Below are 24136 nucleotides of genomic sequence, written 5' to 3' on the forward strand. Positions count from 1 at the left end.
ACATCTTTTAGAAAAAACATCTGCAACTTCCTGCTTTTTCTGCCACAATTATCACAAAAATGCACGTCAGATTGGCGGGGGGGGGGGCTGTAGATCAAAACAGACTATGAGTTTCTGCTTTTTTTTTGGGGGGGGGGGGGGGGGGGCTGGTGTGCCGCGGGATTTTTGTCAAGGTTAAAGTGTGCCGTGGCTCAAAAAAGGTTGAAAAACACTGGTCTAGATGACCCAACTCCCAATTTTAAAGTGCTTAGGACAGCACAAGGATTACGCTTGGGTTGTAAGAGGCTGTAAGCTAGCAGGAGAGAGTTCACACTAAGGAATGATGGGAAGTGAGGAGATGCTTACTCTGTGCCAATGGTTCTCCCCATGACTCAGAGGCAAATTTCTAGTACTGCCGCCCTGCTAAAACGATGTCCTAGAAAATGACACAGGTTTTTTGAAATTTGGCTAAAAATGACACAATCATGATTAAAAAACTACTGGGAACACTTACAAGAGATCAAAAGGTGATCAGAGTGGGACTTTAACAAGCTGAAAGTAATATTTTCTCCGAAAAAATTCACAAACTAAAAAAAATTATAATTAAAATTGTATCCTGCTACAGAAGACCTCAAAGATCTTTATGTAAAATAAATAAATAATAATAAAAAAGCAGTAAAAAAAAACAGTATTTATTTAAAAAAACAACTACAACACACACATTCTACAAAAACAAATAGGGAAACACTGTCCATAAATTTAAATTAAAACACAAGAAAATGTAAAAACGACTTAAAAGCTAAGCTAAAAAGATGAGTTTCTTTCTTAAAGACCTCTACAGTAAACTAGAAGGAGCTGCATTTCCAGAAGAAAATGCAGGGTTGAATGCTGTATTGCTGAATGAAAGCTTAATGTGTAAAATAAATGGCTGAACTGAGCTGAGAGAGATCAACATTTTAAAAGTAAAATGGTTAAAAAAAGTAAAAACCTGTAAAAGAGGTTAAGCACAAGAATTCCCTATGCATTTTAATGGAGCAAAAATCCTGGAAAATCTTGGAATATCTTGAAAAGTTCAAAGATTTGAAAGACTAAAAGTCGTAGCTGAAAGGAATAAGCTGAAAGGGTTGAACATTGTAATAGTAGAAGGATTAAACTACGTGAAAGTTTGAAGAAGTTTAAAATTGCCTCACATTTTGGCACAAAATGGCCGCCAAACTGTAGGTGGTGTTGCCATCCCATAATTATCTTGAACCTTATGTTGAAGTCCAAAACCTTGTGAACATTTCAAAATTTGAACGGTGTCTCTAGCCAAAAGAATGTAAAAGTTACAATTGTTTAAAGAAGCAAAAGTGTGGCCAATGGAGCAAAAAGATTGGAAAATCTGGGAATATCCGGGAATATCTGGAAAAGTTCAAGGATTTGAAGGACCAAAAGTCATAGCTGAAAGGAATAAGCTGAAAGGGTTGAACATTGTAATAGTAGAATGGTAAAAATAGGTGAAAGTTTGAAGAAGTTTAAAATTGCCTCACATTTTGGCACAAAATGGCCGCCAAACTGTAGGTGGTGTTGCCATCCCATAATAATTTTGAACTTTATGTTGAAGTTCAAAACCTTGTGAACATTTCAATATTTGAACGGTGTCTCTAGCCAAAAGAATGTTAAAGTTACAATTGTTTAAAGAAGCAAAGGTGTGGCCAATGGAGCAAAATAATTGGAAAATCCGGGAATATCCGGGAATATCTGGAAAAGTTCAAGGATTTGAAGGACAAAATGTCATAGCTAGAATAAGATGAAAGAGCTGAACATTTTCATAGTCAAACGGTTAAAATAGGTGAAAAATTGTAGAAGGAGTTTAGCTGTGAACTTCTGCACGAAAAATTCTCTATGTATTTCAATGGAGCAAAAATTCCCGGAAAACCTGGAATATCTTAAAAAGTAAAAGGATTTGAAAAACCAAAAGTCATAGCACAAATAAGCACAAAGAGCTGAACATTTTAAAAGTTGAATGGTTACAATCGGTTAAAAATTGTAGAAGGAGTTAAGCGGCGAAAAACGGCGGAAGATAGGCGTAAAGAATAATAAATAAAGAGAAACAGGAAAACAAAGGGTTGAATGCTTTACAGCATTCAACCAACTAGAAGGAGCTGCATTTCCAAAAGAAAATGCAGGGTTGAATGCTGTACTGCTGAATGAAAGCAGAAATATGATGAAAAAGCTGAACATTGTAAAAGTAGAATGTCTAAAATAGGTCAAACATTGTAGAAGGAGTTAAGCATGAAAGCTAAAAAATTGTTGAAAAAATGGCTGAAATGTCCTGGAAAATCCTGGAATATTTTGAAAAATTAAAGGACCAAAAGTCAAAGGTGAACATTGTAAAAGTAGATTGACCAAAACAGGTCAAAATTTGTAGATGGAGTTAAGCATGAAAGCTGAAATTGTTGAAAAAATGGATGTACTGTTGAAAATTTGAAGATGATGCTAAAATGGCTAAAAGTGCTAGCATCAGCATCATCAACTGACTCAAAAAACCACATTGTTTAAGAGTATCATATTGGTAAAAGCTACATGTTCTAAGTTGACAGAAAATCCACTTTTTTCAAAATGGCGGCTTTTCTATTAATTTTATCTCCATAGCAACCATTTTACGTGTGGGTCGCCTGGGGATGACGAACAAATCGACGTTAGTTTCAGACAAATCGGAAAAAGTAAACCTTTGGACGTCCTTAGCAACGAAGTTTGTTTGCTAACCACGCCCACATTCCTTATATGTCCAGATCCAGTGAATTTCAATATGTTCAGTTCCAGCCATGGATGAAGTTTATTGCAACATTTGCTTCAGATTTTGTCAAAAAATGCCCACCAAACAGTAGGTTGTGTTGCCATCCCATAATAATTTCAAAACGTATGTTGAAGTCCAAACCCTTGTGAGCATTTCAATGTTTGAACGGTGCCTCTAGCTGAAAGCATGTTAAAGTTATAATGCTTGAAAGCAACAAAGGTTTTCAAGGATTCTCCATGTATTTAAATGAAGCAAAAATCTTGGAAAATCCTGGAAAATCTTGGAATATCTTGAAAAGTTCAAAGATTTGAAAGACTAAAAGTCGTAGCTGAATGGAATAAGCTGAAAGGGTTGAATATTGTAATAGTAGAAGGATTAAAATACGTGAAAGTTTGAAGAAGTTTAAAATTGCCTCACATTTTGGCACAAAATGGCCGCCAAACTGTAGGTGGTGTTGCCATCCCATAATAATTTTGAACCTTATGTTGAAGTCCAAAACCTTGTGAACATTTCAATATTTGAACGGTGTCTCTAGCCAAAAGAATGTTAAAGTTACAATTGTTTAAAGAAGCAAAGGTGTGGCCAATGGAGCAAAAAGATTGGAAAATCTGGGAATATCCGGGAATATCTGGAAAAGTTCAAGGATTTGAAGGACCAAATGTCATAGCTGAAAGGAATAAGCTGAAAGAGTTGAACATTGTAATAGTAGAATGGTAAAAATAGGTGAAAGTTTGAAGAAGTATAAAATTGCCTCACATTTTGGCACAAAATGGCCGCCAAACTGTAGGTGGTGTTGCCATCCCATAATAATTTTGAGCCTCATGTTGAAGTCCAAAGCCTTTTGAACATTTAAATGTTTGAACGGTGTCTCTACCTGAAAGCATGTTGACGTTACAATGGTTTAAAGAAGCAAAGGTGTGGTCAATGGAGCAAAATAATTGGAAAATCCGGGAATATCCGGGAATATCTGGAAAAGTTCAAGGATTTGAAGAACAAAATGCCATAGCACATATAAGCACAAAGAGCTGAACATTTTAAAAGTTGAATGGTTACAATCGGTTAAAAATTGTAGAAGGAGTTAAGCGGCGAAAAACGGCGGAAGATAGGCGTAAAGAATAATAAATAAAGAGAAACAGGAAAACAAAGGGTTGAATGCTTTACAGCATTCAACCAAATAAAGAGAAACAGGAAAACAAAGGGTTGAATGCTTTACAGCATTCAACCAATGAAGCCCTCACATCCTCAGGCAGGCTCATCCACAGGCGAGGCCCACAGTGCTGAGATGTGACCTCGCTGTGGATTTTTGTCCTGACCTTAAGGGCAAAAAAGCCATATGAACAGTTTTCTGACAAAAAAATGGACACTTGCAATATAGCATTTAAGAAGAACTATGACAGTATTCTATTTCATTTCTTTTATTTGCTTTGACTAACTAAAAGAGATTTATATAGGAACTACATAGAAATGTCTTTTTCCATTGACAGTTTTGAACTTTTATCCAGACTTTTGACCCCAATGGAGTGCTAAAAAGCTTAAAATTTGCTTTTAAGGGTAAAGCCGTCTGAACACCAATAATAAAAAAAAAATGTATTCTCACAGATGGAAGATAAAAGGAATCTTGGACTGAATTTTGTTTTTTGATGTTTTCTGAAATTCTTCTGGTTTGGTTTGGCATAAATATATAAAGAAAATGGTATACAACCATTATGATCTCAATCCCAGACATGGCTGCATAATTATATGCAGAGAAAAACAGCTGGAGGTTAGCACGCTAGAGAATATGCGAACGAATGGTTTGCATGTAAAGTTGTAATTTCCACATGTTATTAAGTGAAAATCTTTAAATAATAGAAGACAAAGCATTTGGATTTCACTGAAGAATCAAAACAACAGCACAAAGCCTTTGCTTTGAGGCCCACAGTGCTGAAATGTGACCTTGCTGTGGGTTTTTGTTCTAACCTTAGGGGAAAAAAGCTACATGAACAGTTTTCTGAAAGAAAAAGGACAGTTGTAATATAGCATCTTAAAAGAACTGACAGTATCCCATATCGTTTCTTTTGTTTGCTTTGACTAACTGAAAGATATTTAAATAGCAACTACATAGAAATTTCTGTTTCCATTGAAAGTTTTGAACTTTTATCCAGACTTTTGACCCAAATGGAGTGCTAAAAAGCTTTCCGACAGAAGAATTGATATTTGCAATATAGCATTTTTAAAGAACCATTAGAGTAAAAACGGTTTTACTCTCAGAATATTTATGTGAGGGCTTCATTCACAGACTTAACTTTTATGCTTTTACACTTAAAGATGTCTTAAACATTCCAAGAGTAAGGAAGTCATTTTCCTCAAATACAGAACATTGATAACAACTGATACTTGCTTTGTAAAACAAAAAAAACAGCAGGTCAAGATTTCATGAGCCACTGATTTTCATCATTTTGAATGTGTTAAAAAGCATTAAAACAATTCTATTAAATTGAAATATTGTGTTTCTGGAGTACATGCAAACACATTTTTTATATCAGCCTATTTAGAATATACTCTTCATGGTCTGAATACAAATGCAGTCGTGTCTATCCAAACACAAATACAATAACTGGTACTGTTAACGCTTTGAGAGTAGTTTCAAGGTAAAAAATGTTCAGACTAAGGTGTCACTATGAGATTGCAACAATATCGCTGAAAGTGAAGGTAATCAGAAACTCTTGAAATAAGTGCCTGCCTTAACCGTTGTGCTATCCTAGGCACAAAGACATTGGGAGTTGGGTCATCTAGACCCACTAGACAGTGCGCTGAACCTTTTTTCTTCAATGATTTGTGATCTTTACTGGTTTCTATTTTATAAATAAAGTTTGATTCTATGGATTACATGAAATCCTCTCCATTTCCTACCTTTGTCATAGTAGTGAGAACACGTCAATGGTCATCTTGACCATCATCGGATAGCACAAGGGTTAAAAAACAATGAGAAGTTCTCAACTCTGTATCAACAGTCATTGCTACAGGACTATTTTGTATATTTTACTGCCAGTGCAATAAGTTTCCTAGTACGACTTCTTTCACTGCTCTTTAGCAAGCAAAATGCATCTCCAGATAAAAGATGAAATAAAGATTATAAAATGGCTACCTTAAGCAAGGTGAATTTAAAAGTTAATTTGTTCATTTGAGATGGTTCTATATGATCTTTCCTTAATGTTTTCAGGACCCAGTTGTGTTTCTTTTGTGCAAATATTTGCTTAGCTAGAGGTCCACTGCTATGGTAGTAACTGGATAAAATCGTTTTTATATTTGTTGAAATACAAATGGCCTTTTAAAAAGTAAAACTATTTTTTGTTTTTCCTGCTTATCATTTAATAATATTTATCAGACATGTTCAAATGTTCAAAACCCTGATGGGAGTTGCATAAGTCGCTGATCCAAACCCACTGAAAGCAAAAAAATGAAATAAAGAATGTTTTCTTTTTGTTTGTTTTGCTTTATTGTCATTGGGATCTTTAACATGTTTCTGGAATTTGTTGGTGTGTTTTACAATTCAGAGCCACCGTAAATTGCGTTTTGCCAAAAAACCCAATTGTTTGTGCAGGTAATCAAATTTTAGTTGTTATCTACTTGTTTATTAAAAATGTGTTTTACTGTCACACAAGTAATTGTGTGAGAAAAAAAAATCAAAATGGAACTCATCTTTGAAGTGTCTTTTCCACCTTCTTGAAGCTAATTATTTTAATTTTGGTGGATATCTTGAAGTTTATTTTTTATATTATTGTTCTGCACAAGGTTTTCCATTGCCAGAAACCAAAACAAAGAGTTCTTTTTCTTAGACTATGAAGCACAGAATGAAAAACCCCTTGGCTGCATATTTTGGTTTAAAAGACATCAGCTTTGAGGCAGCCTTTATTGCTTTCTATTTGTTTATCCGATGGTCCTTGAAATTCAATTCTTTGCACCATTTAACCACCCTTTATGTAAATATCATATTTTGTAATCCTTGTTCTTCAGACCTGCACCATTGAGGTTAGAGCTGCAATGTCACCTCTTCCCTGCAGGCATTCTGGAAGGTGAAAGGCTTCTCTGGGGAAATTGTGGCGGGAAGCTCCACTGACTGTCCATTCTGTGTCACCTTTGACGCCACCAGCCCGCGTGGTAATGCAGCTCTCGTGGGCTTCCTTGCGGGTCAGCAAGCTTCCCACTGGGGCACTAAAGAGGTAATACTGACATGTGCTAAGACTGCTCCAAATTGATTCTTTGTAAATCAGAAATTAAAACCTAAAGGCATCAGTTACAATGAGATCGACGCAAATCATTTTGCAGCCATCAATAAATGTTTTAGCCCATGCAACACTGCATTGTTTTTACTTTAGTTTAAACAAAAGTTAAAAAAATCAAGAGAAGATAACTTTTCCCAATTTTGAAAAAAATAATAATTGTTTCCAAGGATTTTTTTTAAATAAAATAATTTTTTTAATTTATTTTTCTATACACTTATGTTTCTTAGTATTATTTGGACAATATGAAAGGTTACCTTAAGCAAAGCATGGATTTTCCTTCGCTATAAGAGATAAAATGTTGCTGGACTCTACAACGTGCAGCGAGTGGACCACAGTGGAAACAAAGGCTTCTTCATCTGCATATTGAAAAAAAAAAGTTATTACTTGAGAGCAGCATTTAGAAAATTGCATTGAAGATTGGATGCACAGGCAGCTGCCAGCTTCCTTGCAAAGTTAAAGTTTTTTTTCTATCAAAATAAATTAAGGAAAAAACATGACTGGCATTGTAAATTTATTTTGAGTTAAAAATATAAATGGATTTCAGGGTGAAAAGCAAAACTCTTTCAACATTTATGAATGCACCAGTAACAGTAAAAGTTATAATTCATATACCTAAAAACATTGTAACACTATCCTTCTATAAATGTAAAATTTTTATTTATTTTCCCTCAATACACAGGATATAATCAGTTTGCTACAAAGCTTCATTTCCCTTTCTTTATCAATAACTTAAAAAAACTGTAAAAACTGTAATCTCCATATTGTAATTGATTGTATTTTGATTATCATCATTTATCATAATAGATATTTACAAAGTCCTAAAGAACACTTTGTAAAACAATAATCAGGGTTGTCTCATGGTGTTACTCAAAAACACATTTTAGTTAGACATGAAAATTGAAATCCAATTTAAAATCAATTAAGTCCAATTCAGACCAGATTTATAAAATGAGGCTGGATTTGAAATATAGCGAACATTAGTGAATAGATGAATAATTCAGTGTAACTCTCATACTGATCAAGAACTTCATCAGCTATGGTAGTTGGGTGGTTGCCCTGCGCCTTAGCTCCAATGGAGACCATTTTGTCATTGAATAAGCTTTTGACATTATTGGGTTTCTAAAGAAATACAAGGCTCAGAACTACAAACAGAAAGTAGATTTTGGCTATGGCAGTGAAAACACATTGGGTTGTTTTTGTTGGCTTCAAATAATTATGAACAGTAAGAAGTTTAATCTGATAAATGCTGCTCTTTTAGCATCAATGTGTTCTTGACTTTTTTTTTTTGTTTGTTTTCTTAGCTAATGTATTTATTTTAGACATTTTGCTCATAATTTCTATAGCAAAATGAGATAACATTAATGTTATGAAATACAATTCTAGCTCTGAGCAGTTGTGACCTTGCAAAAAAGTATTCAAAGTAAAAGACTACCCCCACCCCCACAAAAAAAAAAAAGAAATTCAGATTCAGATTTTACCTAACCAAACTAAAGCTCCATGAAAAATAAATAAATAAAAATAATTATTCACAATTTCAACGTTTATCCTTGTAGTTTTTAGTGAAGAGTGGGAGTAATGAAGCTGTTTTTTTGTCTGGTTGCAGGCTGAACAAAGAAAAACTGCTGTCATTTCCAGCCTGGTCAGATATCTTGGTCCTGAGGCTGCATCGTTCATCCATTATGAGGAAAAAGTAAGTACTTAAAGGGCAGATGTCTGTAATGATATCACTGTCTGTCTGACTGCAGAACTCTACAGAACTGTCAGGATTTCTTTTTTTTTTTTTGTTATGTCCATTTTCTTCCAGCAGGTTGTTCTTCAGAGGCTAAAGAAAAAACCTGATTGGATCCTCTTCAAAGTTGCAAAAGTATCAAGAAACAGAGTAAAACTTGATTTAAGTCAAAAATAGCACAACAAATACAAATTAAAAAAAATATTAACACTCCTGAAAAAACTCTGGAAAAAAAGTTTAAATAAATAATGTTCAAAGGTAAAACACAACACTGCTGCACACACATTTTTTAACATTGGAGAGATAAAGAAAAAAATCTTTTTTTGTTTTTCATCAGGTGAATTATTGCATTCATTAGGGTTGAAAAGATTCCACACGGCAACATCTTATTTTGTTTTTTTTTAAATAAGTTCCTTTTTAAAATCTGACTTTAATATGTGAACTATTAGGACATTTTAAAACCTGCGTCTATGAGCTACATTCTTAAGCAGCTACTCCTAATGAAAAATCTATGTAAAGATGCCTAAACATGCATTTTGGGCTTCTGTGATCAAAACTCCTGCATTTACACATTTCACAGTCATTGAATGTGCGTTGCCAGTTAAACCAGGTCAGCCTTTGACCAATCAGGCAGTCAGATTTGATTCTGAAGTATGGTTTGGTTTATCCGGTGGACCGAGTCACAACAAAATCTAGGTTTGTTTTTCAAGTGAAGATAAACCAAGGCCTCTCTGCTGTCATGATGGTAATCCATATCTGCCATTAAAAGGACACTGGCTGTGATCTGAACTATCTGTTTTGTGCCCGACATTTCACACCAAGCCTCTTCCAACTGTAAGTTGGGGACATGCGCTAGTAAACAGTACAAAATCTAATCTGACTGGAGGTCTCCAGAAGAACAAATGTCAAATGCTGTTTGTGTAGCTCAATGGTATTTGGAGGAACTGTAATATATGGTGCTTCTGGATTTAAGTCAAATTTGACAATGGAAATCGAGGTCTTGCTTTGATCTAAGTAAGCCTTTTACAATACAATGTTCCCTCTGTATAACACGGTTCACCTTTCCCAGCCTCGCTGTTTCACTGAGTTTTTTAGTAGGACTCTGGATGCGTTTTAGTAAACAGCATCCAGAGTCATGGAGTCCAACAGTGTTCTGTGTCCTAATTGGCTGTTGATATTTCCAATCAATCTCTTCTGTTCAGCACTCTTCAATGACAAGCAAATCTTTGTTTTCATTCTATTAAACTGGAATTTTTTTTTTCTATTAATTTTGAGAGTGAAACCCTTGTGCTATCTTGAATGACCCCACCCTCACATTAAGGTGTTATTCCTACTATGACAAAGGTGGATAAAGGTGGAAAGATTTCATGTAATCCATGGACACCAGTGAAGATCACAAATCATTGAAGAAAAAAGGTTCAGAGCACTGTCTAGTGGGTCTAGATGACCCAACTCCCAATGTTAAAATGTCTAGGATAGCACAAGGTCTGTCCGTCTGAATATTTGATTTTGATTTTATTTTTATTTGAAATGGTTTATTTCAAGCAATCAAATAACAATAATGCACACTTAGGATATTTAGACATATTAATAAATATTGCTTGAGAGGGAGTGGAAGGAAGCGAACTTATATAATCCCACCCTGTTATGCCATAAGCATTTTATTACATGATTTATCATTATCCGGTTCCTAGCTTTTATCAGACAGAATTAAGAATGCGGAAGTATCAATAAAGCACATGACAAAGAGGAATAACTTAAATTATTATGTAAAAAAATAACTTTTAGAAATCAACACGGCAAATGCAGATCATTTATCCAGCCACACGCGTCCATGCTGTAATCAGGGAACCGAAACTAAATAAAGTGTATAAAGTGTGTAGTGAGGAGTTTTACGGTCTTAAAAGATCGGTAGTCTTACTTTCATCTATCGCGAGTTATTAATGGAACGTATCCCACGCGATAAACGGGAACTCTGCATTACAGAGTCCCAGTGCGTTATTTACAACCTTCAACACTAGAATTTCCCTACAAATAAGCAAAAGATTGCGACAAGAAAGTGAACAATGCCACCACAAACAAGTTTCAAAAGGTAAACGTTCCTGTGATAATGACCACATTTAGTTAAAATATTTTCCACCTTGTGGTTTCACACATACACAGGTAGGAGTCACAATTGCTTCCACAACACAAGTAAAAGAACAAAAACAAAGAGAAAAATGGTGTGAATCTCATGATTGCTTCAATCATGCAAGCACTTCTAAACAGAAATAGCTGTTTGACTTCATCACTTGAATGAACTCTGAAGGCATACATTAATCATGCAAATGTTGCCTTATTGGTCTTCAACTGACTTTCATGTATTGTGTTATTAAAAAGCAACATGCAATAGAAAATGCCCTCCAGACAGCTTAAGGCAGTTTTTTGGAAAGTATATATTGTGGCATAGTTGTGGTAGTTAATTATGAGTAGTTTATATCCTACCTGCAGTGGGAAGCTGTCAGAGTGCTTCAGCCGCTGAAATCAGGGGAAGATTCTGACATGGGAACCTGACTAACATCTAATCTGACTGGAGGTCTCCAGAAGAACAAATTTTCATTACTTCATTCATCTTAGAACTTAAAATTTGACAGGGTCAATACAAATCCTACACTGCAATACTTGTGCAAAAAAAGAGGAAGAAATAAAGACGAAGAAAAGAATTATGTAAATATCCATAATCACCTGTTTCTTAAGCCCCCCCCCCCCACCCCCCACCTTCAGCTGTGTAACAGGGAGAAGGACAGTGTGACATAATCTAATTAATTTACTGTTGCTTGTTTTACTAAATTTACCAGTTTGGAAACAATACACATACAAAAGTGAATTGTGTAAGTTGCCACTTTAAATGCCCAGTTCAATACCTGTTCACACATTTTTACGTAAACATTTAAAACACACCGTTCATCATGCATGAATACTCAGCTCCATCATTTTAACAGAAAATCAATTTATTTTTATTACACGATGCTTGCAGAGTTCAGAAAACTAGACTAGTTTCATGTGAAGTTTTACTTCAGACTTTTTCATGGCCATTTTTTCCAAAGTATTCCCAAATCTTCCCACCCTGCTTGTCTATGCTTTATTTTATTGAGTCAATGAGGGATCACAACTCTGAACGGTTAGCCAATAAAAAGACAGCATATCATACTTTTGTCAAATAATAAAGGGGACTTGTAAGAGGAGGTGGAAAAACACTTGAACTGTTTTATGATTTATTTTATTATTTTTTACGCCAATAAATGTTTTTGATTTTAACTGATCAATGTCTTCTTTCTGTTATTCTCAACTCGAGAAGAAATACCAATTTTTTTCATTTTATTTGAGCGTCGCAGTCTAAACGCTTAAACTGTTTTTGTTTTAAAGGATTGGGCAAAGGAGGAATACAGTGGAGGTTGCCCTGTCAATGTCATGGCGCCAGGTCTGCTGACGTACTATCATCCCAGTCTGAGGACGCCCTGTGGCAGGTAACACAGCCCACCTTTTCCTTTTAAGAAAAATTCATGAACCCCTTTTTTTTTCCACAAATTTTTTTTATATTTGGGAACAATTCAATACAAATATCAAATTCAACTGTTAAATGCACTGAAAAAAATCCAAACCATTGTGGGGGCATGTAGTCTTAATACAGTAGGTGCAGCTAATCAAAATCCACCCTGTGAATACTTTTAAGACAAAAACGTAAGAATTATTTGTTCATGAACCACTCCAAGCACTACTACTAGTACTACTAGTACTACTTGAAAAATATATATAAAAAAAAAAATTAAGAAATTACTTTCTGTTTTTATTAAAGGTGTTCTTAAGCAAAGACAGCCTCCAAAGCCCTTTTCTGGTTGACCTAAAAAAAGGATGTTAGTTATTTTGCATCTGAACACTAGTGTGTTCAATAGCAGTGCAAACACTAGCTCAAAAGTTTACTAAAGCTAGAAGTGATTTAAGTGAAAGTATTAAAAATAAAAAAATTGAATTATAAAGCTTTTGGTGAATGACTTCTGGGTGAATATTGAGTAGAGAGCGCGTAGAAGCATTTGCCAAAAGTATCTCACGCTGAAGGGGTGGTACAACCTGTCAGTATTTTTCCTTGTCCTTCTTTTTTGTCCTCATCAGAACCGTTTCTGGGCAGTAACGCTTAAAAACTAGCAGCTGTTTTAATCTGTGTGATGTTTCCTAGTCACTTTGTCTGATTATGTATTAAAGCAAAATACACAAACATGAAAATGGAACAATGACAATTCATGCAAAAATCATGCACTTTTTTATTCATATTTATGGCCTCTACAAACAGTTTCATGTTTTTAATCTAAGTGTGCTTTAAACATATGTAATCCTCAATTGCAACTATTGTACATGAATCATTAAAGTCAGTCATAAAAAGAAAACAAGGTTGTCCAGTTCTTCAGTAATAGCAATAGGCCATCAGGAGGACAAATGAAAGAGAGAAGGGCTGCAGGGAAGAGGAGTAATGCATTCCATAATGACATGTAGCCCCAGTGAGTGAAAGAAACTCATTTTATAACACGGCTCAAGCAACAAGAGCATGGTAGCTCTCGTTCACATTCCTTGATCTCATAGGAATTAGATCCCCAAAGACAATAAATGACCTTGAAACGCATCTAGGAAATTCAATTGCAAGACAAACTTTGGTGCTTCCACCATGTTGTGTTTAATTAAGCAGAAAATCAGAGTCAGTCTGTAGATTACTAGATTTGATAGGAGATTGGTTAGACCCCACTGTTATAAGCTTTTAATAGGAATTGCTCTCTCATCTAAACAATGTTTCTTAATTGATCATCTTTAAATGTACCGGTAATTGAAGATTGGAGAGAAAAGAAGTAGGATAGGAATCTAATAACTGTCCTTATCTGCACTTCAGTGCAGATCTTGAATGTTGAATGATTCTGCAATATACACAGATGATAGGGTTAAAAGCTACTACATTACATAAGAAAAAACCGTGAAACATGATTGTGCGGACACAGTGCTTAAAAGGTTGCTCCTCCTGGAGGCATAGGGAGCCTTGGGTGCAAATGTCTAAAATACTTCAAAGTTTGTGAAGGGCATCAGCAACGAGGCCGTGAAAGAGCCCTTTTAGAGCTTTTAGGAATCTGCAGGAGAGCTCAAGGTTAATTTATACGAGTGGAATCCATACAGTAAAGAGTCGACTAAGATACCTTTAAGAGACATTTGCCACTTCAGAGATAACATTTTATTCGTATTGTCTAAGTACCAGTCAGAAGGTGACAACAGTTGTGTGGTAAACACAAAAATAAAACTGTACAAGTATTCAAGTATTAAAGGTATATATTTTTGAATAAATGTGAAAAGCACAAATTTGATTTATGTTTATTTTGGGCGTTAATGAATGCAGAACGCATGAGCATCTCAGATGCAATCTGGACGGCTAAAGAGAAGCATCGTGTGTTCATTGTCGTTGGCATTTTCTTGAGTTTTCAACAGAAAATCTATTTTGTTGCTTTGACCCCCACTCCTGGTGTTGGTAACGGGTGCCATTGACTATTGAAGTTCAAGAGTGTCAGGAAAGTTTTCAATAGAAACTGTCCTTTTACTTTTGAATCACTCTGTTAATTTGTGAAAGAAGGACATTGTTCTACTCTTTAATATGTGCACAATCAAGTATCAGCTTATAAAAATAAAGCTGTGCCAAATGAAATGTATCCAAAACCATTTAACATTTGTTGAAAATTCTTATGGAATGCAAGAGACACAGAGGCCCGTAACGATGATGAAATGATAAAACAGAAAAAATAATTTCAGAGTCATTAACCAATATATATTCATAAATATTTCATTTTCAATGTCATGGTAGCAATATTTTTTTTTGTTTTGGAAACTTCAACGTCTGCAGCGCAGGCACACGGTTTGTGACAGACAGGGCAACAGTGTGTGAGATAAAGATGACATGCCTCAAAAATCCGGATACCAAAAAAAAAGAAAGGAGGGAAAAGAAATTAAGAGGAAAAGGAGTTGATGGATGGAAAATGTGTCACCCAGTATTTCAGAAAAAAGGTGAGTTTGTGTCAGAAAATGATGGAATTTACCTAAAAGCTAGCTCCTTTCTCTCACCATTGGTAGCTCAAGCAAAATAGATTTTTAAATGTCACTAATATATTAGTTAAATAATCAATCCATTCAAACATTTATCAAGCTGCTCTTATTCAATAAGACCAGCTTTATCAGTGGAAACAGCAGCTGCAGCATCAGTCTGTCAACCTCCAACTGCCCCTCCATCATAATGCATTATCAGCATCAAACAGCTGCTGTGTTAGGGGCCCTGTAAAAATTCTTTACATGGAGTCCAAAATCCATTGCGGTGCCCCTGGTCACAGTACCATTCACCCATTCACACACACATTCATACACTGATGGCAGCTCCACTGCTTAACCCTTGTGCTATCCTAGGCACTTTGACATTGGGAGTGGGGTCATCTAGGTCAACAGTGCGCTAAACCTTTTTTCTTCAATGATTTGTGATCTTCACTGGTTTCCATGGATTACATGAAATTTTCCACCTTTATCCACCTTTGTCATGGTAGGGAGAACATGTCAATGGTCATCGTGACCCCATAGGATAGCACAAGAGTTAACACTGCCACCAGGAGGCATGTGGTTCAGTGTCTTGCCCACACGCTGACACGAGTGGGGGCAAGAAACTCTTCCGATCACAGGTCGACCGCTTTACCTCATAGTCCCATAATTAGTATTGTTATGGTTGGTGACATTTTCAGATAAAATGTGAACCAAATGGTGGGTAGAATGTTTTATTTTCTACTAATGTAGGGATGTCACTGTAACACAAGACCCCGAAAGACACAAACATGCAATTTCAAGGGAAATGAAATCACCATCATAGTGAGTAAGTGGAAATGGGGAAAACAGATCCTTGTGCTTATTTTGTTTTTGAAGCAGCAAAACAATTCAATCAAGAACACCAAACGTTTCAAAGACACAATTATTTACACGTGATTAATATAGTGATAGCTTGTGACTAAAGTTTCATCATTTCAGCTGCTGAACAATAATTACATCCAGTTACAGTCAGTCAGAGAAAAAACAGGAAATAATGGACTACATTTGAACTTAACTAACAAACACAGATGTTTTGCATAAGAACCACAACAAAAAAAGCGAGTAAAAAAAAACACACAAATAATTTAACACTATAGGAGTTCTAGTTTAACTTATTAGCCTATAATGAACAACAGTGGAAATTGAAGCAAATGTCCTGGTAATGCTTCCTTTTACAGTACAGTACTTACAGTGTACTTAAGTGGTATTTACATGGAACTTATTGTGTAACTACTGGGTACTTTCAGGGTACTTACATGGTACTTTCTATGGAATTTACTGGGTACTTACAGTGTGTTTACATGGTACTTTCTATGGGACTTTACTGGGTACTTACATGGAACTTTTTTGTGTCTACTCTGTACGTACCCTGTATTTATATGGTACTTTTTGGTTCATACCTATGTTGTACATACTGGGTATTTATAATATTCTTACTGGGTATTTACATTTTGTGCAAAGGTGTCTTTTTATGGTACTTACCACATGTATGAACAAGGTAAGTACAAATAAAGTACCTTGATATTTAGGTCTGCACTAGCTGCATGTTTCATGGTATTTACCATGAATTAACTACAGAAAGTACCCCTCAAGTACACTAAAACTGTACTGTAAAAGAAAGTCAGCCCTATTTCCACTCAACTACATGGTACTTTCATTACTAAATACTGGGTATGTTCACTTGAATATTATTTGGTACTTACCCCTTAAGTACAATGAAACTGTACTGTAAAAGAAAGTCAGCCCTATTTCCACTCTATTACATGGTACTTTCACTACTAAATACTGGGTATGTTCACGTATTACCTTCCTGTACAGTGTACATACCGTATTTTCCGGACTATAAGTCGCCCTTTTATTCATAGTTTGGCAAGGGGTGCGACTTATACTTCGCAGCGACTTATATTAGAGATAAATTGAAATAAATACATTGTTAACCCTCCTGTTATGTTCATTTGTGAGGAACAGAGATGATGTTCCTGGCTAAATTTGATGTATGAGGTATGTTAAGTGTTAAGAGTATGTTAAGTGACTCAGATAATCAGCAAACTTTTTTTACAGTAAGATCTTGAAGGCTAACAACATAATATTCTATTTTCCAATGATTTCATAGATTCAGAAATGCAATAAAAATGACAACTGTTTCTACAAATACAGGATGAAAACAGAGAATTAGTTGGACAATGATGCTTCATTAAAGGAATAAATAAATAAGTATGAGAATGACTTACTGTGAAATTATGAGATAAACAGTCTGCTATGATTGTGTCATGAGGTTGTGCAAGTTATTAGTTCTTGGTCTCAGATTTTGTCAAATAAATTTCCCGTCAAAATGCGACTTATAGTCCAGTGCGACTTTTCTGAGTTTTTTTCTACTTTATAATGCATTTTTGGGCTGGTGCGACTTATACTCCGGAGCGACTTATAGTCTGGAAAATACGGTACACACTTGGTCTTCTGACATTACCAAATGAGACAATGCCAACTTGTTGGTAAAGGTCAAATAACTGCATTGTAAAAACATATTCCTACTTCTTGTAACATGTGGCAAATTTAAAGAGAAACAAGACAGCAGTGAAAACAACAATCTTTAATATGAAACATGTCTGCAGCATACAGTGTCATCACAATGAAACATGTTTTACGTACAAAACAGTACAAAGGAGCATTCCAAAAAACACATTATTGGCCTGAGGGTCGTGCTTTTTGTCCGTCAAAGTTCTTTCAGCAGAGTTTGGTAACAGTGCAGGACTTCTTCAGGGTTTGTAACTGCAAGAAAATTCACAATATGAGCTCAAATGAACATAAAAAGCATAACGACTTTGATGAAGTACAAAATAAATTTTACTTATTTAATCATTTCTGTAATGAGTTTGATAAATCTATGTGAATTCCTTATTGCTTTGACTGAAATGTTTGAAATTAATCAATTATCCTCATTTATAAACATGATAATAAATTATTCAAAACTTGACTTTTTTAAATATTGTTCTAAATATGAACTTGTTTTAAAATATAATGTCAGGAAAATATGTAAAACAACAAGGCTAAATATTTACTTTTAATACTAAAAACACCCCGAGTGTGTATTTTGTTAAGTAGGTCGGGGCGAGCAAAGTTGCAAATTCCCAGCGCACTTGAATGCAGCATGACAAACCCCATGGTAAACGTGCATTAATCCGGAGAGCCTCGAGGCGCGCGCAACAGTTTGAATTTCTCTTCATTTTGCAGGTAAGCCAATGTTTTTGTTTTTGTAAATATTGGATACATTATATAAAAATATTTAAACTGATCAGACTTTATAAAGAAGCTAACCTCGCTCTCTCTGTGTTTGAAACGTGACGTAAAGAGCACGTCTGCTACTTTACTGCAATAATTCAGTTCATGTATAAATTTTCAAAGTTTGTAATGAAAATCTACAAACATTGTTGTTACTTACCAGGAGAGGGGCCACTGTAAAACAAGCACGTAGCCTAAATGATAAAGTCTGTTGTTCTGTGCTCGTTTGACTGAGCGCACGTCTTTCTGGGAAAATCAAAGAAAGGCGTTTATTTAAAATAATGATGACGTACTTCCGTCTTTTTACCGCTTTAGATCAGCTATGGTGAAGAAGACATCCCAGACGAATCCGTGAAGCCACAGGAGAGTAAGCAAAGTAAGTTAAATCCTCCAAGTGGACATATTATTTACATTACTAAATAGTTTAACTGCATTTTCCCCATTTTCTTTTCTTTCGCCGTTTTTATTTTAATTTAATTATTTATTTTCAGATATGACAGAGACAACAATACCACCCAACACAGTGAATGTAACTGTTTGAAAATTTAAAACATATTTTTGAGTAACTGTGTGTTGAATTTGAAATTGCCTATTTATTGTAGGTGCGAATAATATTTATAAAGAAGAAATACACACAGTAATTTCCAATTAAAACATTACTTTGACATTCTTTGTCTAAACAAATTAGATTTTTTATGGCAATTTTGATTTTTCTTCCTTTGATTTCTTTTTTGTTGTTTTTGTTTATGTAACTAAAATATAAACTTGTGAATAATCCATCATGTTTATAAATGAGGATAATTGATTAATTTCAAGCATTTCAGTCAAAGCAATAAGGAATACACAGAGATTTATCAAACTCATTACAGAAATGATTAAATAAGTAAAATATACTTTGTACTTCATCAAAGTCGTTATGCTTTTTATGTTCATTTGAGCTCATATTGTGAATTTTCTTGCAGTTACAAACCCTGAAGAAGTCCTGCACTGTTACCAAACTCTGCTGAAAGAACTTTGACGGACAAAAAGCACGACCCTCAGGCCAATAATGTGTTTTTTGGAATGCTCCTTTGTACTGTTTTGTACGTAAAACGTATTTCATTGTGATGACACTGTATGCTGCAGACATGTTTCATATTAAAGATTGTTGTTTTCACTGCTCTCTTGTTTCTCTTTAAATTTGCCTCATGTTACAAGAAGTAGGAATATGTTTTTACAATGCAGTTATTTGACCTTTACCAACAAGTTAGCATTGTCCCATTTGGTAAGGTCAGAAGACCAAGTGTGTATGTACACTGTACAGGAAGGTAATACGTGAACATACCCAGTATTTAGTAGTGAAAGTACCATGTAATAGAGTGGAAATAGGGCTGCTTTCTTTTTGCAGTACAGTTTCATTGTACTTAAGGGGTAAGTACCAAGTAATATTCAAGTGAACATACCCAGTACTTACTACTGAAAGTACCATGTAATAGAGTGGAAATAGGGCTGACTTTCTTTTACATTACAGTTTTAGTGTACTTGAGGGGTAGTTTCTATGGTACATTCATGGTAAATACCATGAAACATGCAGCGAGTGCAGACCTAAATGTCAAGGTACTTTATTTGTACTTACCTTGTTCATACAGTACCATAAAAGACACCTTTGCACAAAATGTAAATACCCAGTAAGAATATTATAAATACCTAGTATGTACCACATAGGTATGAACCAAAAAGTACCATATAAATACACGGTACGTACAGAGTAGACACAAAAAAGTACCATGTAAGTACCCAGTAAATTCCCATAGAAAGTACCATGTAAACACAATGTAAGTACCCAGTAAATTCCATAGAAAGTACCATGTAAGTACCCTGAAAGTACCCAGTAGTTACACAATAAGTACCATGTAAATACCACTTAAGTACACTGTAAGTACTGTACTGTAAAAGAAAGCGTTACCAATGTCCTTTTGAAACGTAAAAAAGAGGTGTTTGATTTTCCAAAACCTTTTCTTAGGAGTTTAATATTTTCCAAGAATTAATAAAACATCTGGAACTAAATCAAATATCACCTGAGATGACTCCAAAAAGTTTTTGTTGTTTTTTCTAATTTTGTATGAACAGGGTTAATTTTGTGCAACACCAACAACAAGAATCCTTTCAAAAACACATAGTTGGATTCATAGAACAAAGGCTCTATTGTTTTTATATTAATATCATAAAAAGCTCAGTTGGCAATGCTGCCTCTGCTCGCTAACTTGCCAGTTGACTGGAATATACCATTGCTTCAGAAATGGAAGAAACACTTTTACAGGATTAGTCTTATGCAAGTTCAGTGTTTTCAGGTGTGTTTTTAGGAAAGAGTTAATGAATGATGGGCATAAAATTTATTTTAGACACTTTTATTAAGTTTTCAGCTAGGGGCCCCTAGAATGTTGGGGGCCCCAACATTCTAGGGGCCCCCAAGTTGTGCCCCCAACATTCTAGGGGCCCCAGGCAATTGCTCAATTTGCGGTAAGTGCACCCCTGCCACCAGCAAACAGTGATACAACTGTCATTACTGTGCACAGCTATGGAAGCTTGGCAGCATCACACTTACTTTCAATTAACTCATTTACAATCACTTTCTGTTTGAGACTTTGCTGCTTTAAACTAAAACACAAACTGCTGGATGACCAGAATGATAGGAAAAAAAAGATGTAGGTACCAACAAAGCAGGTATAAAGACACACCTTTTTTTGTGTTGTTTTTTTTATTTTCTTTTTTTTTTTTAAATCAGTTAAAATATAAAATGGAGTTTTAGGGTCAGCTTACAAACAAAAAAGTTTTTTTATTACAACTTTAAAGTCCTAAATTTAGGAGTAAAAAGTCCTAACTGTTAAATTACTAGTATATTGTCATACATTTATATTTTTAAAAACAACAGGACTTTTCTCATAAAATTGCGTTTTTAAAGTCATACATTTATGAGAAAAAACATCAAAGTTGTCTGTTTGTCAGAGCGGTGCTCAAACATGAAAGATGTGGGGCATTTTGTGAAGCTTTATTTCCGGTTAGGTTTCAGCAACAAAGAATGAACCCAGAAGAACTCAAAACCAAATTTTAGTTAGTTTAGTTGTTCAGTTTTGTTTCGGGGTTCAGTGTCGGTAATGCGGAGTTTCAAATGTAAAATAGGGAGCTCAGAGAAATGTTTGGGTGTAGATGACTGCTACTTTATTCTCCCCTTTTCATTTTCATACTCAGAGGTCCATATGCCACCTTACATCATCTAACTGTCATTTCACAAGGAACCCCAAAGGGGAATCAAAATAGTGTTACATACGTTCCCTCCTCCACATTAAAACTCTTGTTTTAACAGAAAACAACAAAGAGGAAAGAAAATAGTCTGTTGCATTACTGTAGCATAAGAACGTTGAAAAACTGGATCTCTTCAGACGGGAGCATCACACAGACTTGGAGATCTTGTCTTTTGTGGAGAAAAAGAAAACCAAAATAGGGAAATAGGGAAAAAGAACTGGAAATGGACAGCTTGCAGGAATCTTGCAAGCCACCCATCATTGAATAAAACTTGAATAAATCGTAAATAAAAAAGATCAGCTTCCCATCAGTTGTTGGTCTTGTCTGCAGCTGCGTGGTATTCTTGCCCCACTGTATGCTCACTTCAACTTTAATTTTGTAAGTTTACTCTTAAGATATAAATATATATATAATATGTATATGTATACATATATATAATATGTATATATATATATATATATATATATATATATATTTTGGTGGCCCTAATACTCAGTCGTAAAAATCATTTTTTTATCTAACTTATAAAAAAGATATTTTACTTTACTTCAGTAGTTTTCCTCATCTGACGGTAAAACAGTGGGTGTTCATATGTTTGCGTGGATTTGGGGTGACTCACCTGTAAAAGGTGCCTCAGGTCTGTTGTGGCTAACAAAGCCTCTTGTTTTCCTTGACATCTTATGTGACATTTTGAACATCTCTACTCCTAAGAATAGCTCTGACTAGAAGGCTATTGTTTTCATGTATTTTTGAATGTGACAATATATTTCTTAGCATCTAATGGATATAAAAGATTTGCATCAGTGCAGACATAAACCCTCAGCCCTTATGTCAAAGTCAAACTTTCTCTTACTCCTGCTAAAGAACAAGACCTATTTGAACTAATTCTCATAACCAAGCTTAATTTAATTAGAGATGTTTTTATTTTTAAGTAAGTCATGGTCTCTTGGAAAGGGAAGGAAAGGTTTTGAACTTATCACTCAACTGTAATTTCCTCAGTGCCTCTTAGTCTGGTATCCACTAACCCTAAAGGGCCGCATCACTGCAATAAGCAAGTATGCAAACGCCTGCTGACCAAGCTGAAAATCTGTCAGCCTCCAACAGCACCAAGAAATGCGTGACACAGAGCAGCTCTGGCAGTGTCCAGGATTAACTGGAATGGAATCTGAATAACTTCAATCAATGCAAACTAACATGTCACTTGGGTTTTAAAAAGACAGACCACCCTGTGCCAAAGGACATGACAAGGCAGATGTTTCTGCAGGGCTAAAAAATATATAGACTCGTAACTAAGAATCCTTCACTAGTTTGAGTCGAACATTTGTTGGAATCTCAAAAGTGTGTTCAAACCAGGGCTGCTTGGGCCACACCACAATTTGTTTTTTGAGCTAATCAAACAGATAAATGAAAACAAAGGACTCAACTAACTTACAGGGGAACCATGTTTGGATACGATAAAAGTGTGAATGCAAACAGACTAAAACCAAAGAAAAGAAGTAAACATTGATGCAACAGAGATTCAAAACTCTCCAATTTTGGTTAAAAAGAGAAAATGTCAGTTACATTTCAAAGAAATGGAGTAATGGTGAGAGGACCACAATAGCTGCTTTCTTCTGCCTGGTCAGTGCTTCTTCCAGATGGTTCCACTTTGAAATAAGTATTTGCTGTAATGTGACAAGGCTACACGGTGGTTAGCATTCTCACCACACAGCAAGAAGGCCCTGGTCTGAATCCCGACTGGGACCTTTCTGTACGGAGTTGCATGTTGCCCCAGCACTTATATCTCCAGGCACTCAGGCTTCCTCCCAGAGTCCAAAAACATGCTTTATAGGTTAATGGGGTATTCTCAAGTGTCCCAAGTGTACAGTTACAATTCCCAGGTGATTGCAACTTAGTGCACATTTTTGTAAGTAACTAATGGCTTGTTTATCCTGCACAGGAAAAAAGACAAGCTTCCCCACAGCTCCAGATTTGACATTTTTACATCTCACTATTGATGCATCACCCCTGTCTACCATTTATCTGTTTTTTCACTTAAGAACTAGTTCAAACCAGTCAAACATTTGAAGTGAATGTAATAACCGTAGAAGGTGGAATGCTGCATCGAGGTTCAAGCTGAATGGGGGGTTGAATGAACTTGAATATAAGGAACCTCAAAGTTCTGTCTCTTTCTGGATTTCAGCAGCAAGTTCCTTTATAACCCTTGTGCTATCTTAGATGAACCCACCTTACATTGACATGTTCTCCCTTACATGACAAAGGTGGATAAAGGTGGAAAGATTTCATGTAATCCATGGACACCAGTGAAGATCACAAATGATTGAAGAAAAAAGGTTCAGAGCACTGTCTAGTGGGTCTAGATGACCCACCAGATGTTAAAGTGCCTAGGATAGCACAAGGGTTACACACACTTTTGTTCAGGTTCTTCCAATTTTATCTCACATTGTACATTTAAAAAAATAAGCCCGTGGTGAGGCCTGGTCTATCTCCATCAACATCCTTTAAACAGGTCGTCACTTCAAACACATATTCACAAATTGGAACACTAATTGAAGCTTTAACATTTCTCTTTTATTTACTACCATGTTCTCAGCACTATGATTGGACTATAAGGTGTCTGAATATTTTTGTTTTGAATTAAACTTTTTAACTCACAGTCAGAAATTCGCTCATCATGGCAGCTCAAAGAGAAAA

The 24136-nt window shown here is 35.3% G+C and overlaps 1 protein-coding gene across 1 annotated transcript in view; it reads left to right on the top strand.

Annotated features, from left to right (window-relative positions):
- Nucleotides 1–24136, top strand: part of LOC101175668 (probable flavin-containing monoamine oxidase A) — an 89981-nt gene that overhangs the window by 62021 nt on the left and 3824 nt on the right. The window contains exons 10-12 of the mRNA XM_023960791.1: nucleotides 6802–6960; nucleotides 8627–8713; nucleotides 12158–12258. Coding sequence (XP_023816559.1) covers nucleotides 6802–6960; nucleotides 8627–8713; nucleotides 12158–12258 — 347 coding nt within the window. The remainder of the gene's footprint in view (nucleotides 1–6801; nucleotides 6961–8626; nucleotides 8714–12157; nucleotides 12259–24136) is intronic.

The sequence above is a fragment of the Oryzias latipes genome, chromosome 12 (genome assembly GCF_002234675.1).
Source record: "Oryzias latipes chromosome 12, ASM223467v1".
NCBI lineage: Eukaryota > Metazoa > Chordata > Actinopteri > Beloniformes > Adrianichthyidae > Oryzias > Oryzias latipes.